General features: G+C 40.2%; 2 protein-coding genes across 3 annotated transcripts in view; both read right to left on the reverse strand.

The window, feature by feature from the left end:
• The window catches only part of slc23a2 (solute carrier family 23 member 2), a 29,957-nt gene extending 29,778 nt beyond the window's left edge, over positions 1 to 179 (reverse strand). The window contains exon 1 of one of the 2 annotated variants that reach the window (XM_080499779.1): positions 67 to 179. The gene's annotated coding sequence lies outside the window, so the exon portion shown is untranslated. The remainder of the gene's footprint in view (positions 1 to 66) is intronic. The other variant, XM_080499780.1, reaches the window with a different exon arrangement.
• A 1,092-nt stretch (positions 180 to 1,271) lies between these two features.
• On the reverse strand, positions 1,272 to 16,718 carry kcnip3b (Kv channel interacting protein 3b, calsenilin). Its single transcript, XM_080498996.1, has 7 exons — positions 15,220 to 16,718; positions 6,133 to 6,257; positions 5,949 to 6,018; positions 5,386 to 5,564; positions 3,838 to 3,942; positions 3,655 to 3,717; positions 1,272 to 2,325 (listed from the first exon to the last, which is right to left on the reverse strand). The coding sequence occupies exons 1-7, from the start codon at positions 15,323 to 15,325 to the stop codon at positions 2,278 to 2,280; spliced, it is 696 nt and encodes a 231-aa protein (XP_080355122.1). The 5' UTR covers positions 15,326 to 16,718; the 3' UTR covers positions 1,272 to 2,277.
• Between the last annotated feature and the right edge of the window lie 5,396 nt (positions 16,719 to 22,114).

Below are 22,114 nucleotides of genomic sequence, written 5' to 3' on the forward strand. Positions count from 1 at the left end.
TCCCGCTAACTACCGTTCACGCCGCGAGGTGACCGCGGTGTTAAAAATGGTATGTTTTGGGCTCACCTGCCTGATGGAAGAGGAAACGGAGCCCACTTCCCTTCTCTCGGCGAGCGTTACGTCCACTGTCTCGTGGCCGTGGCTTGTGTTGTGGGAGCACGGCGAGGCGGGAGCAGAGGAACGAGGACGGCTCGGACACACGGCGGCGGCGGAGGAGGAGGGAACGTCTTCAAACCCGGGTCCTCCGAGGCGACCTCCTTTCTAGCCGAGCGAACGCGTTTTGTGGCTGCTGCCCGACGCGATGCCCATGGAGGGATTTCGACTTTCATAAAGCCACGGGGGTTGACGTCCGTCACCACGCATGCGCACATAACGAGTGACGTCAGGGGCCTACCTCTCGCCCCGCCCAGGAGAGGCGGCTCGGCCAGTGAAGAGGCGGGCTGGTGCTGGCGTCACAGCCTCCCTCCCTGCGAAGATGTCTGTGACAGGACCGCCGACCATCCCTGTAATCATAACCTCACTTGCATAAGCGCTCTGTTTTTTTCCTCTGCTGTGCAGATGCCCATCCAGCACGCTCACTGTATTCCAAACAGTGTTAAAATAAGGTCTTTCATTGCGCCTTTTTGCCATGCAGTTTTGTTATTCGCCACAGTGCCACCCGATGGTTGTTTCTTCATACTGCTTTTATTGGCCTCAAACGACACATGTAATGCTCTCATAACCCAGTTGGCAAAAGGTTCGGTAAGTGGGGATGAATCTGCAAGCAGTAATGGAAAGTATATTTACTCAAGCACTTTATCCACCACTTTAACCTCCCCAACATGAGATATTTTAGAGTCATTGACGTTTTCTTAAAAACAAATGTATTTTTTTAAACCATATAATTCAAATAAATTAATTTGATAATTATCAAGATATGAAATACGGCAATTAAGGCGGTTCACAAGCTAACAGTTTTTTTTACGTTAATCATACAATTCTTGTGAATTAATCATGATTCAGCATGATTTTCCTTCATATTTGCGATTGTCATTTTGAATTTTCACAGCATGAATACACAATGGGTGGAAATCTTATTTATTGCTGTTCAGTCAGCATTTTGCGATATGTGAATCATGCAAGTCAATCCTGCTGTAATGATACATCTGCAATATTTTGTGCAGCCCTACTGGATGTTGTCATGTTTTTTTCCAGCCAATTTCTGCTGCTTTACAGTTTCTGTTTGGTGGTGAAATATTGTGATGGGACACGTTAAAAAAAAAGACAAATAATGGCTGTTGACAGAGGTTTTAATAAACTGACATCACATATGTCCTACTGTACATAATACTGTAGCACTTTGAGTCAGCATGCTTGCAGATACTGGAGAAACAAGACAAAGACATAATTCAGCAGGATGACTCCTTTAGCAGGTCTTTTTGTTTATTCCCAGTACTGTACAGACTCACATTTCAAACCTGACCAGCTAAACAGAGCAGTCCAAAATACAAAAAAAAAGAGAAATATCTTAATAGTCCATTCAATTTCTGTGAGTAACGCTTACTAAACATGATGATAATCTGAGTATCACAGTTTTGTTGAACAAATATTCAATCCTGGTCCTATTCCATCACTCAGTGCAACACATGAGACCATCACAATGCAGAATATAACTATTAATTATACATATATACATACCCTCTGGTTTCCATCAGTGGTGTATCAAGTGCAGGTATCTACAGTGCCTTTTTTTTCCTCAGGCGCATATAATACATAGTCATAAAATTGTAGTGCAAGCAAATTTTACATCACATATTTCATGATAAACATGCTCTCTTTTTTGTGTGTCAATGTGATATTGTAATACTTCATCCGGTGGTCTAAAACTCTCAAGGAGACTGACGGTTTGTGTGTATGTGGGTGTGAATATTTCTCGTGTTCAAGCTTGTATCCACGTGGGTTCAGGTCAGTGGGTTATTGTAAGCATCTACATTCCTTGATTTCTTTTGTTCGATGGTTAAAGCACAATGTGCTCTTGTGTTTCATCATTTGCAGACACATTTACCCAGGAAGCTCTCAATTATCTGAGTACAGCAATCCAGGAGCAGTTGCAAGATGCAGCTAACGGGAGCGTGGTGAGAGGACGGAAGAAGTATTCTCCAGTATCCACACAGTCGCTACATTATGTACCAGGATGTCTTTAGTGTAGAGTTTGAGGGCGGGGCGAGGTGCATGACTGTGCTGTGTTTACATGTGAGTTGTGCTAATGCAGGAAAACAACGGAGAGTTCTTGCTTCCTCATATCACATTTTCAAACAGCTGCATGGAGTTCATGATGTTCTCGTCCTGGAAGAAAGGCAAAGAATAGTATTAGGTCTATAGCAGGTTTTTTCAAATACTTTTTAAAACATACATAGACGGTGTTTACGTGTGGCCACAGAAACCTTAATTTTTTTTTAAACAAATTCTAGCAATCTCATGTTGTTTATCAGTGCACAATTGCTTGGGTTTATGATTTTTTTATACACATTTTATCTTCATGTTTATTGTAATTACTCACAGTAAAGTGTAAATAAGTTGCAACTTTCTGGCAAGAAAAAAAAATCTGAATGCTTCATATTTGAATTGATATGTACTTTAGTGAAACATTGAGAGAAAATCGCCGATGCTAATTTTTGCACATTATTTTTTAAACATCTGAAAAGTTGCACAACATTTGTTGCACAGGGTAAACTATATACATAGTTGAATCAAACTAAAGTAAATAGCTCACCATATTGATTCATATGAGTAAAACATTCCCCGGTAATAGAACAATCAAAGCCAACATGAATGACAGCATAAATCTCCTTCTAAATTGCTCATGATAGCAGGATAAATGAGGAAAAGGGTGATTTCTAGTTGCAAAACCACCTCCTCATGATTGTGTGCCTTCACCACGACTGAAGCAAAAATGGGAAAAGTCTTTTGAGATGTACTGTATATAAAACAGGTGGTGAAGACTAATGAGTGGTAAATAACACAGACTTCCTGAAGTAATACCCTGACAAAATATGGAACAAACACACCGTCCCTGGGACCTTTATGTTTGGACATCAACACTTAACTGGTGCATTTTGTAATGACAGTGAGAGTGTGACTAATTTAGAGGCAATGCGTCATGTTTCCAAGAAAGGCATAGATGGATGGGCGAGCCAAAAAGCCATTGATCAGAGAGGCATCATGTTAATAATGTCTTCAAATCCTCCACTGTTGTTCAAATGATACTCATAATGATACTATAATAGCTATGAGAACCTCAAGTGTAAAGAAATGAAATGAATATTTAATTTTCTCTCCACGTATGATGTCTATGTAGAAACAGTTGAGGATAAGGTGACATTATTAAAGGCAAAATTGATAAAAAAAAAAAAATTTATAAATATGTTTTAATGAAAGGAAGTAGTGGTCTGAATGTAATCCAAGAGAGGTGTGATGGTCCCCAGAAGCATGAGCGATGCTTTACTGTAACTGTGAAGGTGCATCATGTTTGCCAGTGAATGATTAGCCAGTGAAATCATTCACGCTGGCACAGAGACAAGGACCCCGACCTGTGTTATAGTGCATGTGATAGTGAGTGACTGAGTTCATTTTTGATCGTTCAGAACATCGTGTCTGAGTGGGGAAGTGAGTCACCTTCTGACAGGTCTCAATGAACTCTTCAATTGTAACGACACCATCTCGGTTTCTGTCCATTTTCTGGGCCAAGCAGAGGGAGGGAATATGAGAGAGATACAGAAGTACACATCAGTCGGCGCACTTTCAGGAAGCGAATTCTTTACATATATTTACTGTTTGATTTGGAGTTTTTTTTAGAACCTGGAAGAACTTGTCGACGTGCTCAGAGGGGGCGTCGTCCCGAACACAAGGGTAGGTGTACCTCCCCATCATGTCATAGATTGACTTCATAATTGCCAGCATCTCCTAAAAACAAGAAGAGAAAAAGGAAGGAATAACTCATTTATAAGCACATGACATGTGACTAAAGGTCATTTTAGAAACACAGATCTGCCCTCAAACCAGCAAAGAGATTACACTGGTATGGAACTGCAGGGCTGATAAATTAACTTTTGTCCCTGCAAAATGTCATAATTCACACTGTTTGCACAGTTATTAGGTAAGTTCGATTTTTTGATCATTAACTTAATTTTTTAACAACACCTGTTCTCTTACTTGATTGAAATTGTCAATGAAGCGTAAACCTGAACAGTTAGGAAAGAACAATTCAGGTTTTGTCTCTCTTAAGACAGTATTTCAGTGTGAACAACTACATGGCAAATACTGTTGCACAGAATTATTAGGCTATGATTGTCACTGGATTGGAACATACACCCTCATTCACCCTAAATGTCTTACAGCCATTCATTCATTTAAATGTCTGCAACACATTTGACTCAAAAGCCAAAAATCACAAAAGAGAAATCAAATGAAACTGCCGAAAACAAGCAGATTTCCATGTGAACCAACATCCAAATGTTGACGCCACTTGATGTAACGGGAAGCATAGCAGTGTATTGGTAAGCAATCTCGCCTTAGGAGTGGAAATGTTCATCCTCTGCGGGTCTTTCTGTGTAAAGTATGCATGTTTTCCCTGAGCTGTCTTCTCCTGGTATTCTTCTTTCCTCCCACAGTCCAAAAATATTTGCGGTTAAATGTTGACTAAATAGTAGTGTGTGACTCTCTGTGTTTGTCCTATAATGGATTTATGACTTAGCCAGAGTGTAGCCTGAACAATTTGGACTTATAAATACTTGTGAGTGAAAGTGAAGAAATTTGTGAAGCATCTGGGTTAAATATGTGAAATAGTTTCAGGAGTGCATAATGCTGCTATGGTGCAATGTAGCGCACCACTTGCCAACACAATTTCACAGTTCACACATCTAGTAACCCCGCCCCCCGTTTTGTTTTCAGGGTCGACATCATGTAATGCAAAAACATCCCAACAGCATTCCTATGATCTTGTGATTCATAGCTGACCTTTAAACCTGAGTGGTTGGATGCGCTATTACCGTTTTTGTGTTCAGACACTCCATTGCGTTTGTAAATAAAAGTGCAAAGCCGGCACATAGCGTGTGTGTGTGTCACCTTGTGATGACCGTCATTGGGAATAATGTATTATAAAAAACAAATGCTACTGTACTGTCAGTATTTTGGGCACATAACTCTTGGGTATGTCTCTTGTCAGCATGTTTTTAATCATTATTTGCTCACCTTATGTTTACTGGACAGGACAGTGCCTCGTGTGTCATGTTGGCCCCAGTGTCAGTCTTACACTCTCTTTACAGAATATAAAATGATGTGACATCTCTTTGGTTTCTTGTCACTTTTTTTGGACAGAGAGCTGCAGATCCTGTAAAGAACATGTACCTCTTTAGTGATGTAGCCGTCCTTATTTATGTCGTAGAGGTTGAAAGCCCAGTTGAGCTTCTCTGTGACTGAGCCTCTGAGCAACACCGACAGGCCAATGACAAAATCCTCAAAGCGGATTGAACCATTCCTGTCGATGTCGAATGCATTGAAGAGGAAGTGAGCGTAGGTCGTTGCATCTGTGGACAAGGGGACAGACAAATTCACAATGTTTATAATTTTTTTTTCTTCTATCAAAGCACAGATAAAAAACCAATGAGAGAAAAAATCTTTTTATCAGCTGTTGATACAGGTTTCCAGAAGTGACAAGTAGATCTTTAAGCAGTCTGTGTTGCACCTGATTATTATTTTTTACTTCAACTTCCTGCATTTGATGACATCAGTGCTTGATGAATTTCACGTTCCCACTACAATAGCCACAACCAAGTGGTCCCCTCCTACATTCATTAATTCTGTTAGAAGTTTAGACAAGCTGCATACTTCCGCCCCCTCCTCCATGGATGTTCATTTCCGTAGTGTCCCTGACAAGAAAAGACAGAAGTGAGAATGTTTAAATGGCTAACCTCCTTGGGGAAAGAACTGAGAATAGATGGTCTTGAATGTCTCCTCATCAACCAGGCCGCTGGGACACTCCTGTTCAAGATAGAAGGGAAAGAAAATAAAATGTACCGGAACAAAACAGGTCTGTACGAAACACATCAATGGTGGCTTGAGGGGGCTGGAGCCAGTGGCTGGAGCCAGACGTACATTCTTAAAGCCTCGATACAGGGACTGAAGCTCCTTCCTGGTGAACTTGGTCTGAGCCTGCAGCTGGTCCAGCCCCTCCGGCTGGTGACGCACAGTCGACAGCTCCAAGTCACTGTCACTGCTGTCTGTGGGAGAAAGAGACAGAGAGACAAAGGGATGGATAGACAAACAGGAAAGGGGGGGGGGGGGGGTAGAAAGAAGGAAAGGAAGAGAAGTGATATCAGGGGGGAGAAATGGGGAGAAAAGGAGGGAGGAATGGGAGGGCTTTGAGTGAGTGGATGCAGGTCAACATTTGGGGAGAAGGGTGGGTTCGCACATTTAACAGGAGGGATTTGAAGGGCAGGTCGGGAAAACGTGCGATTTCAAGAGAGGCTTGAAAAAAAAAAAAAGGAGAAAAATGCAGGCAAAAGGGGGAATCTCTCTCTCTTTTTTTTTTTTTAAGAAAAGGAGGGTACTTTCTTTATGGCGGAAATGTCACTAAATTTCAATTGATTTGTGTCCTCTTTCAAAAATGTCATTATTGAAACATCTAAATTTGAGAAAATCAAAGACACTTTGTCCTTAAATCACAATTAACAAGTTTTGCAGTATGATTAGTCACCAGTTCACACACACTAAGAGAAAGCACGGCACTACTGGGGGGGGAGGGGCTTTGAAAAAAAGGAGGGAACTTTTCTCCATGTGAGTTGAGTTTCTGCTGTCACATACTTACCATCTTTAGACAGAGAGAACAGAGAAGGAAGGATGTTGACATCGAGATGGAGTGGAAGAGAGTAAATGGAGAACAGTGATAGAGTGACAGTAAGAGGAAGGAAAAAAAACAAAAAGAAAACAAGTCAAGTCAGATCAGACGCTGAGAGAGTTATTAGGACGGGTGCTGGGGACTCTGAGGAGAGGACTCAACATTATTTTGATAAAACATCCAGTAGAGCAACACAAGTCAAACCACCAAGAAGGGAACGAAAGGTGAGATATAATAAGAGTTGTATGCAAATTCAGGCTGTTGCTAAAGGATTAATTTGGTGCCACAAAGGAGACAAAAACAAAACTCCAACCTGGAAGCAATATCAACAGATTCCATTTTTAAGACATGTCAGTATATTTATCCACTGAAAAAAGAGGAATAAATATGACACTCAATGTGATAAATGCTGATGCTGAGATGCCATTGTTCTTGAGATAAACAACTGAGCCACTTTTGATTGTGTTGAATTGCTTAATAGCGACAATAAACCAGTGTTGGAGAGAACAATGTAACCAAGGAGACACCCTCATATTAATATTGGCAGTGGAAAAAAAGAAGTCATATGCAGCCTCCTCACTGAGGAACTAATTAACTTAGTTAACAAACAAAAAATATACAAGCTAAATAATGTAAAGGTTTACTTAGACTTGGTCATTTAAAAAAGAAGGATTTTAGTGGTAACCCCTACCAATAAAACTTGAAGGTATGCCATAAAAGATAATTGTTTATCCTGTTAATTGTTTAGAAATATATTCAGGATCAAAATTAGTTCAGTAGTATTTTGTCATCTTCTGATTATAAAGCAGAACACAGTCAAACAAAGAGGTATCAGGTATATTTGTCAGAATATATTGCCTATTTTGCTGAGATTATTGCTTTCACTGTGTTTTTGTCTTCTTTGCATGTTAATTGACCTGCATGTTAAGTGGCTGTAGATGGCATTGTAGTTATTAGTGTGATATGAATGAAATCTGAATTTAACTTAATTGAAATAAGTGTAAAAGCTTGGCACTATCAGACAGAACTGTGTAAAAACTAATTCTCACAAGACGTCCGTTCTGAAGACTGATTGCACAGGTACATAGTTTTATATCAAAATCTAACTGAGGCATGAGGATATAGCATAAAGCTATAAACACATTTTTTGATCAAAAAAATTTGTTTTAAAAATCCCTTCAGTTAACAATGAACTGATTCAACTTCATCTAAAAACAAACCAGTGAGAAATATCCATACTAAAAACATGAGCCTGTATTTTATGTTGCGATGCTGCTACCGTCCAGGCATAGTCAATCCTGACGTGGATTCATGCACGCCGGAAAATATCAGAAAACACAGACTTTTTACTGCTATTCTAGCAACACTCACTAAACTTTACAATGCACAGCTGCTTTGATTCAGAAAAAAAATAGGACTCAGGACTAAACTTCAATTTCCAGATAACTCGATTAATGTCCTAAGCACTTCACAGCCACTTCTACTCCGCTTACAATGATCCATCAGTGTTCGAATTAGGCTAAACAACATCGACAAACATCCACGAGTGGTTGAAAGTCAGAAAGAAAGGTTTCTCTAGCCTCCACGCTCTCCATGCCTCTCTTCATCCACACTGCCCCTCTAGTGGGTTGCCTCACCGGTCTCGGTGATGTCGATCAGGCCCAGCAGGTGCATCAGCTTGAGAAACATGATCACCAGGCAGACGATGCCCACCGTCTGGAGTCCCTCCGTCTCCCATCTCACACTCATCTTCCCCTCGTCCTCAATCTTGATCCCTTTTCTTGTTTTGTCTACATTCACATCGCTGGACTTTCCGCGCACATCACATTCAATCCATCTCTCCCTTCGCTCCCGCTCTTCTCTTCCCGTCTCCGAAACAGTGTCACTCACTCATCGCTCTGTCACTTTTTTTTTTTCCCTCTGCCAAATCTCTTACTCTATTTAGCTCCCCCCTTCTCCCTTTTTAATTGACTGCTTTTTTTCCCTGCCGTGCGCTGTCAAACACTAATGGATCTTTCAGCATGTTTTTTTTTTTTTCTTCCCTCAGATAAGAGCAGGGTGTGATGATCCAGCTCCTTCATCAAGGTCACGTAGTTCTGATTAAAGCTGTGAAAATACCTCCACAGAGAGTGAGAGATGGAGTGAGACAGAAATCCCCCCCCAAATCTAGACTACCACATTAATCCACGGGAAATCCAATCAGATAGAGAGGACGCTTCAAATACTCGGGAACCACATGTTTAGGCTTTCAGGCTGCTCATAGTTTGGGTCCCTCCAATGAACAATATTCCTGTAGCTGCTGTCAAAAACCCTCAAAGAAGGAAAACAAATGCCGAATGACAAATCATTATAGCATATCCTGAACCCAACACAGTACAAATGATTGATACTCCTCTAAATCCTCTCACCATCCACGTTATTTCTTGTAGTTAACCTGTGAACTCCTGAGGAGCGAGAAAAAGTGACATTTTTCCATATTGTGACACAAAATAATAATTAGAATGAAGCGAACACATGGAGGCAGTTTGGGAGAGCCCGGATTACTACCAAGTAAGTAGAGTATTTAAATCTTCTTTGCTTAAAACGACGTATGAGAAACAGTCTGCCTTTAAGGAACGAGACGCTCACAGGTGTCCTGAATCTCATTTTTCCACTCAGCACTGTGATCCACTTTCTAATTGTACCCCGGTGTCTCTCGGGGTCCTTAGAACAGATTTAATCTTGCATTAACTTTGTGCAGTGCTGTCACACACTTGTGTAATAAAGAGAAAGCGTGAGCACAGGCTCCCTGGGGCACTGTCACACTTGTTCAAAACTCACTTTGGTCTCTGATGCCCTCTGCTGTTCACTGCAGAGTGACCACAGCAAGAGGCGCTGGAGCCTGAAGCATGGACACAAAATACATTATTACATTGTGTGCAAATCCATTGTTAAATTATGGGGCCACATATTATTATAAGTTATTCCATGATAAAAATGAATGCGATTCATGAATGAATTGTAACACTCCACTGTGGACAGTCATTGTTTTTTTAGTTTTTTTAATGATTCTTATGTAAACAATTGGCAAAGCTTAAATGTGTTGATTTGTATAACATTTTTAACATGTAGTCGTTATTAATCACCACATTGCTTGTTAACCCTTTCACATTTGTCTGTATATTTGAAATAAACAATAGATTGAGACATAAAAACCTAGTTCATAAAGAAAAATTACACTGTGGACAGAACAATCTTGAACAACTGATTTCTTCATTATATTATTATTTTGTGCAGCCAGTACACCACAAAGTGATTGTTGCTCATCAAGACATGTTTTTCCCCACTTTTCGTCAATCCTGTATATCTGCAATACTATAGATTAAATACTTTTGACATTTATTTTGTATTTCTATTATTTACAGTTTTATGCTAATGAGATCATTTTAGTTATTGTTTGTAATGTTAAAGACATTTGTGAGGTGGACTAAGTGTCTCGGTGCTGTCAAACTATATATCTCTATCTATGACTTGTTGACGGTTGTATAATAGTTCATCATTAGCTGATGCACAGTCTACAAACACAATTTGGATTTCTTCCATGAAGTGGCTAATAAAAAGTGCTTACTGATTTTTTTTATTGGATCTAATAAGACAACATCTAATAATATGATCTACTAAACATCAATTTCATTGTTATAATCTTGCGACACGTGCTGGAAACAATGAGTGTTTTTATGTTATGCTTTATAACTATTTGAATTATGAATGCTTTAGTTTTACTTGTTAAAAGGACGGATGATATCATTTACAAGAGTATCAATGCCAAGTTAGGAGATCTAAAACTGTCAAATATGGAAATGAGCCAATGAGTCTCAGAAGAAGAAATTCCTGCCTCATCTTTATTTACACTGTACTGCTGAACAAGAGTCCAATGTGGAGTACAAAACACCACATATGGCTATCACACTGCCTCAAAAATAGGGCTCATATATCTATAAAGACAAGGCTGCTTCTGACATTGATATCATCCCAAAATAGGCCCGAGCTGGACTGAGCCCAAAATCGACATTGTCGAGCAGCAGAGTGAAGCAACCATCAAAGGCCAGCGGGTTTGTTTGGATACAATCATTTATCTGAACTTTAGGCATTCAGACACACACACACACACACACACACACACACACACACACACACACACACACACACACACACACACACACACACACACACACACACGTGCACACACGCGCACACAATATATATTTGTTTTGAGTTTTGTGCTGTCATTTTCAAATCATCTTTCATGTGCACATCTTAAACTCATGTTCTGGACGACTGTTGAGAAACTCTCACTGTGTATGTGTACCTTTAACAAGTCTCCAACACATCAAAAACTTTAGGAGAAGGATTTGAAATCAACTAATTTTGGGAGATGCAATGTTACTGCCATTCTTACCGTTTCATATCAGAGTGTAGTAGTAGATTATAGTACATTTAATCGCAACCATTTACGGTTTGTGATCATGCTCAGAGTGAAAACACAGATTACAAGGGGAGAAAACAACAAGGAAAACACCAGAGGTCGTTTCCCTAACCTGTTTCACAACATTGCACACGTGAGCAGAATAATCCATGTTAACGTTTGGAAGAGCTACAACTCATCAGCTCTTAAACCACTTTTCATTCAGTTTTATAGCATTTGGAAATAATATCAATAAACTATCATCGGGTGAATATTAACAGTGATAAAATAGAACGAAGCACTGAACTTAACAGTATTATTTTTAGAAAGTGTGTTACTGGGAAATATTAAGCATCCATAGAGACTTTCATTTTCATGTTTCACGCTTTGTCTGTAGCTCAAATGTTTTGCATGGAAACAGTTAAATAAGATTTGATATTGGCTCTTGGATAGTGATGTGATGTCACTTGATGTGAGCTGGAGTTTGATCGTTGTGAGACGGGTTAGTTAAATCACATTTAAACATCAAACTGCTTTATTTTTCGGGCGATTTTAAATATACAGGTCAGTTATTGACAATTTTTTAAGGAGAATTTACATTTCTTTTATATTTGTTTAAATTTTTATGATAAAAACAACAAAAACATTCACAAAGTATCAACATTACCTGAAAACATGAAAATGTGAGCAACTATATGAGCAAGTTAATTGATTGATCAGCAAAGTCTGAACATGTGGAAGTTTTTTATGTTTTCTTGACATAATTTCCATGCTGCACAGTGGTGTAGTTGCGAGTATCCATGAGAAGATTTTTCCTGTTAAAAGTCTGGTTCAGGCGGCTGTCTCTGTAGAATTAGCATGTTTTCTATTTGCCAGTGTGGGATTTATCTGGTTTCCTGCCACAGGGTGTTTTAGGCTAATTGATCAATGTAAAACTGCCCACAGGTGAGAATGGGACTGACAAAATGTTGAATCGATCCATATGGAGAAATGAATGAACATCACTTCAGGAAATACACTGGATTTGATAAGAAGTAACACGTCTTCCAACAGTGTTCAGATCACATTAAAAAAAATTACCCGACGACTACCCACAATACTCCACACATATAATGAGGTAGTGCGTTTGTAAAACAGCTCAATGATCTTGGTAGTCTCTACGATGCAACATCTTTGACTGACAGTAAACAAATTATGAAAAACAAAAACACAGATTTGAGTCAGAGACTCCCAGCAAATTGTATCAGTCAGTCAATAATTATGGCACGGCGGCGATTTGGATGCCATTTTTGTCAAAGGTCAGAAAGCACAGAGGACAACATGTGCACCTGTGGATTCCGTAAAGTATGACGGCCCTTTGATATAAATACTCTTCACTGAACACAGAAATAATCTTATGCCAGACAGTAAAACAGGATTAGTAGAAGACGATCTGGCCTCAGGTGAGATAATGACGCTGCGGTAAGCGAGTGAGTCTCGCTGGGAGGTGAGGTGAATTTTGGAGGCTACTGAGGAATGGCCAGTGTCCTTCAGGGTCCTGGAGGAGTACTCCGGACTCCATTTTTAGGCAGCCTCAGAGAAAACCTGTTCGATACTGCATGTATAATTGATGTGAAGTAATGCTATACCGGGGTGTAAGCCCTGTCACAGAGGCAGGGCGTGGGGTGGGGGTGGGGGGGGGGGGGGGGGGGGGGGGGTTGGTGGAGTGAGGAGGGGGTGGGGGGGGGGGGGTGCTCATGGTGGAATTGAAGATTGGAGAGATTGAGAGGAGTGATAAATTATGAAAGGACATTACTGGCGTTTTTGTTGAATTTATTACTTATGATGCCGAGCCATATGAGAAGCACTAATGTGCCGACTGGAGCCTTCCGGCTGTAATTGTCTTGGCACACTGACGGCAGGGCACTCTGACTGGCTGGCCTTCAGCCCAAAACTCTCATCAAAGGGAACTGCATCATTCAAACAGCAGTATCTGATGTCTCTTTTACAGTCCCAAATGTGCACAATGTCTATTGGGCCAACCACGCTTTATGGCATAACCCTTAGCAGGCAAAACAAAACTCCCCCTTAACCCTCATCCTCCTCCTCCTCCTCCTCCGAAAGATGATGATGAGGATGGCATTACACAGATTTGCTGATAGTCCCAAACTAATAGTGTATTTATAGATGTTAAACAAACATTAATGGCACTACACTTAGAGTGCATATACATTAAAGGGGGCAAGTGTTGCTTTTAACAGGGAATGGGTGGAAATACACAGCAGAGAGAACAATATGGACGCATCCTGAGCTTTGGAAAGTCTTTTTTAACAGTGATGGATTCATGTACGTCGTCTCTAGTACAATGTACAATATCTGCTGTAAACAGGGTAACTAAGGTGTAATGACCTTTGGACTTTAATAAAACCATTAAATGCTACAAACAGAAGAGACATTTCATCTCACTTTTGTGTTTAACTCTGGCATGTTGATAGCTATCATTGTAATGGTAAATATAAAGAAAAGTATCATCACGTGGAACAAGTTTTGAATTAGTATTTAAAAGATTCTTAGGTGAGTTAAAGTATCAACAAACTGTGCATCAGTACCTAAAGAGTGTCTCCATTAAAAGTGGAAGAAAAAACTGCTTGGGTTCATTTTCTTATTATTGGGTTATTGTTGGTACATGTGCATGAACATGTTCTTTCCACTCTGGTACTTTTAAGCCTATAATTTAACTGACAAACAGTTGGTTTAGACCATCATATTTTAAAGGGATATATACACATTTATACAACTTTATATTAAACCGACCATTTTATTATAATTATAATAATAACAACAACAACAATAATATATATTATTATTATCATTATTATTATCATCATCATAAAAACAATATTAGACACACACAATAGAGATCCACTAAAACTGTGCTCACAAAATAAAGTCAGATATGATAACTAAACACAAAACTTAAAAAACATATCAACATTATATATCTGAAAACTATCAACAATAATTATTGCCCTTTTCAGAAATGAAAACTGAAAATCACTACATTTATTCATTCAGCTGTATTTACTTCATTCATTTTGTAATCAAAGGAGTTGAGTGTTACCCTGAAACAAAACGTATTCCTGTCTGTGACTCCTTATTTATTATGTGTATGTGGCCAGTGGCTTTTTTTTTTTCTTACTTATTTCTTAAAATATATCTTCACTTTTATCACTGAAATCAGAAACATCCTCAACATTACATTGGGATTTACTAGATTTTTACTCCGGAAATTTCACAATCCTACATGTTTTCATGTCTCGCTGCTTCAACGCAGCTGATTCATTGGCTTATTATCAATCTTTGTGCAGAGCGTCACGGTGCTTCATTTAATTCAAATTTGTTGAAGCAGAAAAACATTGACAACACGCAAGGCTGTGGCCCTCCATGCAGTACCGGGAGTACCCACCTCAAATGTAGTAGAAACTTTTCTTTGAACATATAACTTTTTTAATTGTGTTTAGCATCTACAGTCATGGCCAAAAGCTTTGAAAATGATATAATTTAGGTGTGTTTTATTGAGAGTTCATGCACTCCTTGAAAATGTAATGTTGAAAATAAATCTAAAAGATCATATGATGTAAACAAACGTAAGCATTTGTACAACACTTACAACCCATCCAGTAGAGACTACTGCCTTATGATTTAACGGTATAATAAAGTCTGTTGCCATAAAGTAGAAAATCATACACTTTATACTGCCTTAAACAATTGCAAATGTCTTTTTAAGTACATATGATTAAATCATAGTGTTGAAGATACTTATAGGTTTATATGGTGCTTAAAGTGCTACCTTGTTAATAGAGAAGTTATCTTTGTTTAGTAAGAGCAGCAGCAGTATGCAGGGCCTCCAGTGGGCCCTTACCTTCAAACGATGACATGGGTTCCAGGATGCCAAACTGTTTGAGGACTGCCATGAAAAGGATGATGACCACGCCGATGGCAAACAGCTCCATGCCCTGGATCCCCATGACTGCAGGATGGAGGGGGTGGCGTGGCTCAGGGCCAAGCCGGCACACAAAGGCCTGGCCCCCAGGGGGAGAGACGAAGGAAAGCCCAGGCCGGCCGGACTTGTGCCGGGCAAAGCGAGTCGACAACAGTGGCTTTCAACAGATTTGAGGCGAGAAGGAATCAATCTGGCCGGTGGCTGCCCGCATGAGTTTGTTTCCAGGCCCAGGACACAGCATGAGAACCAGGCCGGCGAACTGGATAGAGGCTGCTCTAATGTCAACACCGATGTTGAAGTGGAAAATATGTGGAAGCCGACATATATGGAAAACCTCCCTCTCTGGATCCATGAGGGAGAACGGGGGCTGTGTCACAAGCCATCTATCACGGAGCATTAAAGTAGATGTTTAGAGTCACTTTGCAAGACTTTCTTCTTGTCCACAACTCTCAGGAGCAACGACACACCTTTGTGCTCTGCCTCTTTAATCCAAACAACAACGATCAGTCGTCACGTCATAGTTGACACCAGGAAATCACATCTTGGTTTCAGGTGAAAATGTCATTTGGGAGAACGTGGTATACAATCGGTGTCCATTTTCATGACTTTGCTCCCATTAGCTGAGAGAAAGTCTGAGTGAATACAACTAACCTATTGAACAAAATATGCGAGCGGGCAACACTAAATACCCAAGTCTTCTCATCTTCCACACCACAAAGTGGCAAAACAGCATTAGCAGTCATAAATAAATTAGCCCATTGTTTGCTGCAACCACACGGGCAATTTCTTAAACCTCAAATTGCAAACAGAAACAAAGAGAAAACGCTCAATCTGCAGGCTGAGGAAAATCTGGACTTTCTGGTCTCGGCTGCATCAGACAAAATCAGTCAAGGGAGAGAAAAAGAATTGCTGAACAAAAAATGTGGTCAAACAACTATAATCTGCCCAAACGCACAAGTTTACTAATGAGACCTCAGACGTTTGAAACCATCCAGCGAGCCTTTTCCGTTGCTGTGTCCCCATCGCAGCAGTCAATAATCCTCATGTCAAGCACTGACATAATGTGATCGCCCATAGTTCAGCTTTCCTGTCCCATCTTCTCTCTTTGTCCAAATTCAGCTCCTGATATGGAAGAAGGTGATCCTGGATTGAAGGCACTTAGAGCAGCAGCAGCAGCAGCAGCGGTAACATCCAGGGACGGAAATCCTGAGAAGCTGTGGGGGAATAGAGCCTCCTCCCTCGGTGTCCACCTCCTCCGCACGTACTTTTCCACCACTCCCCTCTGTCTCGCTCTCTGTAGCTTCCTCACTTCATCTGTTGCTGCTTCCACGCTTAACTTTTTGCTCCCGCTGAGGCTGAATCATGAAGTGCCCTTTCCAACTTCCACCTTCCTCCTCTCCTGTCCGTCTCATGGTCTCACTCTATGCTCCTCTGAACTCCTGCTTTTGCTCCTTCTGATTTGCTTTTTCACACTGGAGCATTCCCTCCTCCTCCTCCTCCTCCTCTGTAACTCCACAACTTTGACCAACCACGGACTGTCTCTCTCCCTCTGCCGGGCTCCCTCTTTTCTCTTCAAACATTTTCCTCTGTCTTTACTACATCAGGTCTTCCTCCTCTTCTTCTCCTAGTACACTCACAGGCAGATTTGGAAATGTTTGAAAGGGTCCGGACAGCAGGAGTTTTAAAAAGGAGGCATATTTATAAAATGAGTGAAATTGTGTTAAGACTTATATTTAGAAGCCCTGATAATAATAAACTGTGATGAAACAAATGTCAGACAACTTGCAGCTTTCGAGTATGACAGTATGTCAATAAATAGCTGCTACTGAAAGAGGCAGCACTGTGTCTTTCGAGGTCACTTTATAATCTTTTTGTGATCCGGCAGAGTCTTTTTGTTCTGTTTTGCTGTAATTTCATTTAGCACTCACTTTCATCTCAGGTGGTCTGCACTTGAGAAGACACAACACTTTTCTCTTAGTTAGCAGAAGGATTGGTAAAAACACAGGGACACAACCAGGAGATTTTCATCATCATCACCGACAAGTTCACAGCTTGAAGCCCCAAATACTGTTTTGACATGTTTTGTATACATTTATCCACGTTTTTAATAATGATTTTTGCATTTTTTTTTAAATATATTTGTTGATAATCGTTTTGTAGTTTGTGTTTTCATTTTACAAGATACTTATTCATATCTAACCATGTAATAATATATTTTTGTCACAATGTTGAGCTTATTTTTGTTGTTGCTTCACATGTACAAGAATAGATATGCACATAGCTTTGAGTTGCCATTTGCACTCATTGAAGACAGATTTTTTGTGTTCTTTTAAATTTGACATTTTCTTGTCTTTTTAATTAGTTGGAGCCTTTATTTTTATTTATCTTTTTTACTTTTTTTTAGTTGCATCTTTGTGCCTTTACTCATAATCATTTGAATGACTTTCAAATAAAAAAGGTTACAAACAACTTTATACGGAGACTCTGGTCTATGATTATTCGTCATAATACAAGGAAGAGCTGTGCAACATTTACACCATCGTTAAGCTCGTACAGTCTGTCCAGGACGGACATAATATTTGGTCTTAAACACAAACGTATTGGTAGACAAGAGATCAAATATCAGAGACAGCACACCTCCCTCCACCCCAGCTCCTTCTCAAGTCCTCCGTTTTCATCTGCATGCCACGTACGCCTCAATTATCACACACATACTACATTATCCTAATGATTCCTGGAATATGTGCCACCGATTACACAGAGAATAATGAGTGTTAGTGGGTATAAATATGGTTGTGTGAGTGTGTTTAGCAGGACAGGAGAGGATAACTGATGACTCTGCATTCGCAAATGCATCAAGACAAGGTGTGTGTGTGTGTGTGTGTGTGTGTGTGTGTGTGTGTGTGTGTGTGTGTGTGTGTGTGTGTGTGTGCGTGTGTGTGTGTGTGTGTGTGTTAATGCATTGACTGGGATGGAGATGGGAGACACAGATGGGAGGCCAGAGTGAGAGAGATCGATATCTCAGTGGCGAGGTGGTGCTCCCCCACGTTCATCCTCCACTTTTTGTACTTTACTGAGAAAAAAAGAAAACAATGGAGGTCAACCAAAAAATATTAAATTCACAAATGTATTCAATAACCGAGTCCGCCGTGCCGTTTAAAGTGGATACGTCACCCTAAAGGAATACTCACATTTCAGTCATTATTTGGACACTAAAAAAAGAAACTCATCACGCATGGAGGTGCCTGGGCATAGTGCACATGCTGACGTCTTAACAGGGAACGGCAGTTTGCATTTCAGGTCTATTTTGAGCATTTAAGTTAGTTCTCTTGTATATTGATGCAGGTAAGTGTGTGTGTGTGTGTGTGTGTGTGTGTGTGTGTGTGTGTGTGTGTGTGTGTGTGTGTGTGTGTGTGTGTGTGTGTGTGTGTGTGTGTGTGTGTGTGTGTGTGTGTGTGTGTGTGTGTGTGTGTGTGTGTGTGTGTGTGTGTGTGTGTGTGTGCATGCCTCTGGCTGGACCATTAGGACACTAACAGGTTTTTAAAAGGTACACTGGGTGCTGACACAACAGTCAGTAAATAGGTAGAAAGGACTGAGGCGGTTTCCTCCCAGTCAGACACATCAGCAAATATCTTTGCAGAAAGAAACAGACTCTGTGATGATACTTAAGTCTCTTGAGCACCTTCAGTGAATCATGAGAAATGCTTAACAAATTCCATGAAACGTCCCCACAGTAATTTAAAATTAAGAAACAAATATTAAGAAAAATTATCAGTCTTTCACTTGCACTTCAAAAAGTGTGAGACATACTTCGATATACATGAATCCTTTAAGGTACCGGTAAACAAGAATTAAAGTGTGCCCGTTTCTAATGCTAAACGGTAACTGGACTTACTTCAGGTGATGTACCTTACATCAGTGAGGATTCATCAGTTTTCTCAAAAACTGAAACAAGTCCAATGAGCTTTTCGGACAAGAAACAAAGAAGTAAAGTGTTGAATGGGTGGATCACAAAATATTTTCTTAATGAAGGAGAAACAGAAAAGTGATACCAAAATGTCAAATGTTAAACAAACTAGTTCAATTGAAGTATTGTTTTTGGAGACAGGATGTCTTTTACAAAGATCTGTTTATACTGAATGAAAACCTAATATGAATGTTATATGTACACTGACCAATGCAATGTGGAGGAAGACGTTCAAATGCCAGTCTATATTGCAATGGACTAACTAAGCCATGTATTGTTTTGACAAAAGCAAGAGTGAAGGGTAACATGAACGCAGAGTGACGAATGAGAGGACACCAGAAATATAAGAATGGACACATGAATGAGGTGAGAGCCTACCTGAGCGAAGGTACCTGGCTGCACTGTGAGAGAGGCAGCTGGGTCGAGAGAGGCGCCTCCGGGCCTCCACAGACAGAGCGGCCATCACAGCTCCCATAATGCAGCTGAACTACAACAAAGCTGACTAAGGTACTTTAGGCAAGGCTGGAGATCCAGAGAGGTCTAACAAGACGAGATCCAAACTTTTAAAGGGCTAAACGTGAAAGCTCAGCGGCGGAGATCAATGCTAACAGAATGCTTGGAAATCGCTGAGCTGCAAAGTTTTGAGTCTGAGTGCGGAAAGTGTCAGCTCCGTCTGACAGAAGGCAAACGAGCAGTGCCTGAACAGTTTGAATCCGACGGACCATCTCCTGGCAGCGAGGAGGAGGCGACGGGTGAGATCTGTGCACGTGTGTGAGCTTTTCATAGAGGCCACATTTGGAAATCTGTTTGACTTTGTGACACTACATCACAGCGAGAGATGATGATGAAAAAAAAAAAGAAAAAGAAAAAAGAAAAGAGGCAGGGATCAAACAGCACCACGGAGCCTTTGACCTTTCACATCACACACAGTGCACACCTCCACATTTCTGCTCCTCTGTCTGTCTCAGTCTTATTCTGATGGTTTAACAACCGCGGCTCGAATCCCTGAACACTGACAGGATAATGCTTTATAAGTTACAATTATCAGTGCTGTAACAATTATGAAACTCTTCATGAGTGTTGTTAGTTTCATCAGATATGAAGACAGATGTGGAGCTGCTCTCTCTCTCTCTCTCTTTGTCGCTCTCCATGAGCAATAGCTGAAGCTATAGTGTTAGGTGGGTATCCGATGACGAGCTCTGGGTTTATATGAGGAGCTTTCTGTGTGTCTTGAATAGCAGGACTGTTCAATCTCAGGCAATGTCATTGGCGGGCTGGCAGAGACCCTCTCATTATGCATATTGGTAGAAATCAGTCACCATTATGAAAAAAAAAAAAAAAAAAAAAAGGGTCAAGGATTGAAAAGGAGATCCACAAACCCTGTTGTAAAGGAGCTGCATGTGTTGCATGCGTGGTTATATTTTGTTATAGTGTGGTGAGCATGGCACACTTATTGACAAGAGAAAAACAAACCAATGCTTTATGTTATAAAGGTTGCAGACACCTGTTGTGTAGCATCCATCTTTAATATCACTCTGTCTCTCACTTAGTGTTTTGTCCATCACAGGGCTTCCACACAGAGATAGCCTCACACAGCAATTCACCTCATGTGTTTTTGGACTGTGGGAGTCGGAGAGAACCAGAGCTCCTTGAGAAATCCTATGCACACACAGAGAAAACATAAAAAACCCAACATAGAGAGGGCCAAGAGCCTGGAATCAAACTGAGAGTGTCCCGATACGGGTATGAACCACTATACTACCGAACAGCCGCTTGGATGTGATTTTTTTTTTTCTTCTCTTGATTGATCACAAATATTACCTTGTTACACAGTTTTGCTGCAACCTCAGCTGAAACCCAACAAACAAAGCTTCCATCCTCAATCTTTGTCACAACTGTGTTTCACTGGCTCATTTAACATAAACAGAGAAGGAAAGTATTACTGCAGATACACCGACTGGTTTGTCTCCGGTGAAATAATTATGTAACACAAAGGTGACATCCGACAGTGAGCAGCACAGTAAAATGCCAAACACCAAAAAAAACTCTGTATAATGAAGGCAGGAGATATTTTTGCTTGTTTCAGTTTCTACCTGCATGAGGCTGAAGGGGCAAAAAGAGTCATGAGGAAAAAAAATATTCTGCTCTGCGAAATGTGAGTGACGCTAACATTGATGAGGATGTTTTATGAGGAGTCGACACCGGTGCATCAAGTTCAATTAACTTACTGAATGTGAGTTTACACATGAAGTATAAAAAGCATTTACTGTTTCATTAACAAGAAAAGAATATAACACATTCCATCAAATGCTAGATAAAAGGCTGTAGAGTAAAATGCTCGCAGCATTTGGTGCACAAGTTCAGCTGCTATTTATCCCTCTAATCATGTGCTTCTTTGGCTGACTCAATGCCATAAATGTATTTGATTAATTTCAAAGGTATTCTCTGATTCATATGCGGTAGTTCAGGTTCAGAAAGTCCATAGCATGTAGGCTTTTTACTCTAAATCCTGGAAATAGAACTTAACTGGAGCTGTGCAGCTTCTAATACGAACCCAAGAAATAAAAACAATGGAAGAGCAATGGAGCAATGCTTCATTCAGGGATCTGATTTATCTCAGCAGCAAAGCGACTAAAGATAATTGAAAAGCAAACTGGACATCAAATATTAGATTTTAAAGTACAAGCAGAAATTACACTCATTGAGAGTCAAACTCATGCTATTAGATTTAAACACTCCAGTCCGTGCTTCACGGTGATAATAAGATATTGGTAAAATCCCAGACTCCAAATAAAACACATCATTGTAACAGCAGATCTGTATGCCATAAGTGACATTTGTTGAATT

Source organism: Blennius ocellaris (assembly GCF_963422515.1).
Source record: "Blennius ocellaris genome assembly, chromosome: 7".
Lineage (NCBI taxonomy): Eukaryota > Metazoa > Chordata > Actinopteri > Blenniiformes > Blenniidae > Blennius > Blennius ocellaris.

What these genes read in the sequence shown, in the direction of transcription:
- kcnip3b (XM_080498996.1), bottom strand. Translation starts at nt 15,325, where the DNA reads ATGGGGATCCAGGGCATGGAGCTGTTTGCCATCGGCGTGGTCATCATC. An exon ending in ACCCATGTCATCGTTTGAAG is followed by an intron (nt 6,258 to 15,219) that starts GTAAGGGCCCAC and finishes TTTCTCCCACAG; the next exon opens with ACAGCAGTGACAGTGACTTG. An exon ending in ACGTCGACAAGTTCTTCCAG is followed by an intron (nt 3,718 to 3,837) that starts GTTCTAAAAAAA and finishes TGCTTGGCCCAG; the next exon opens with AAAATGGACAGAAACCGAGA.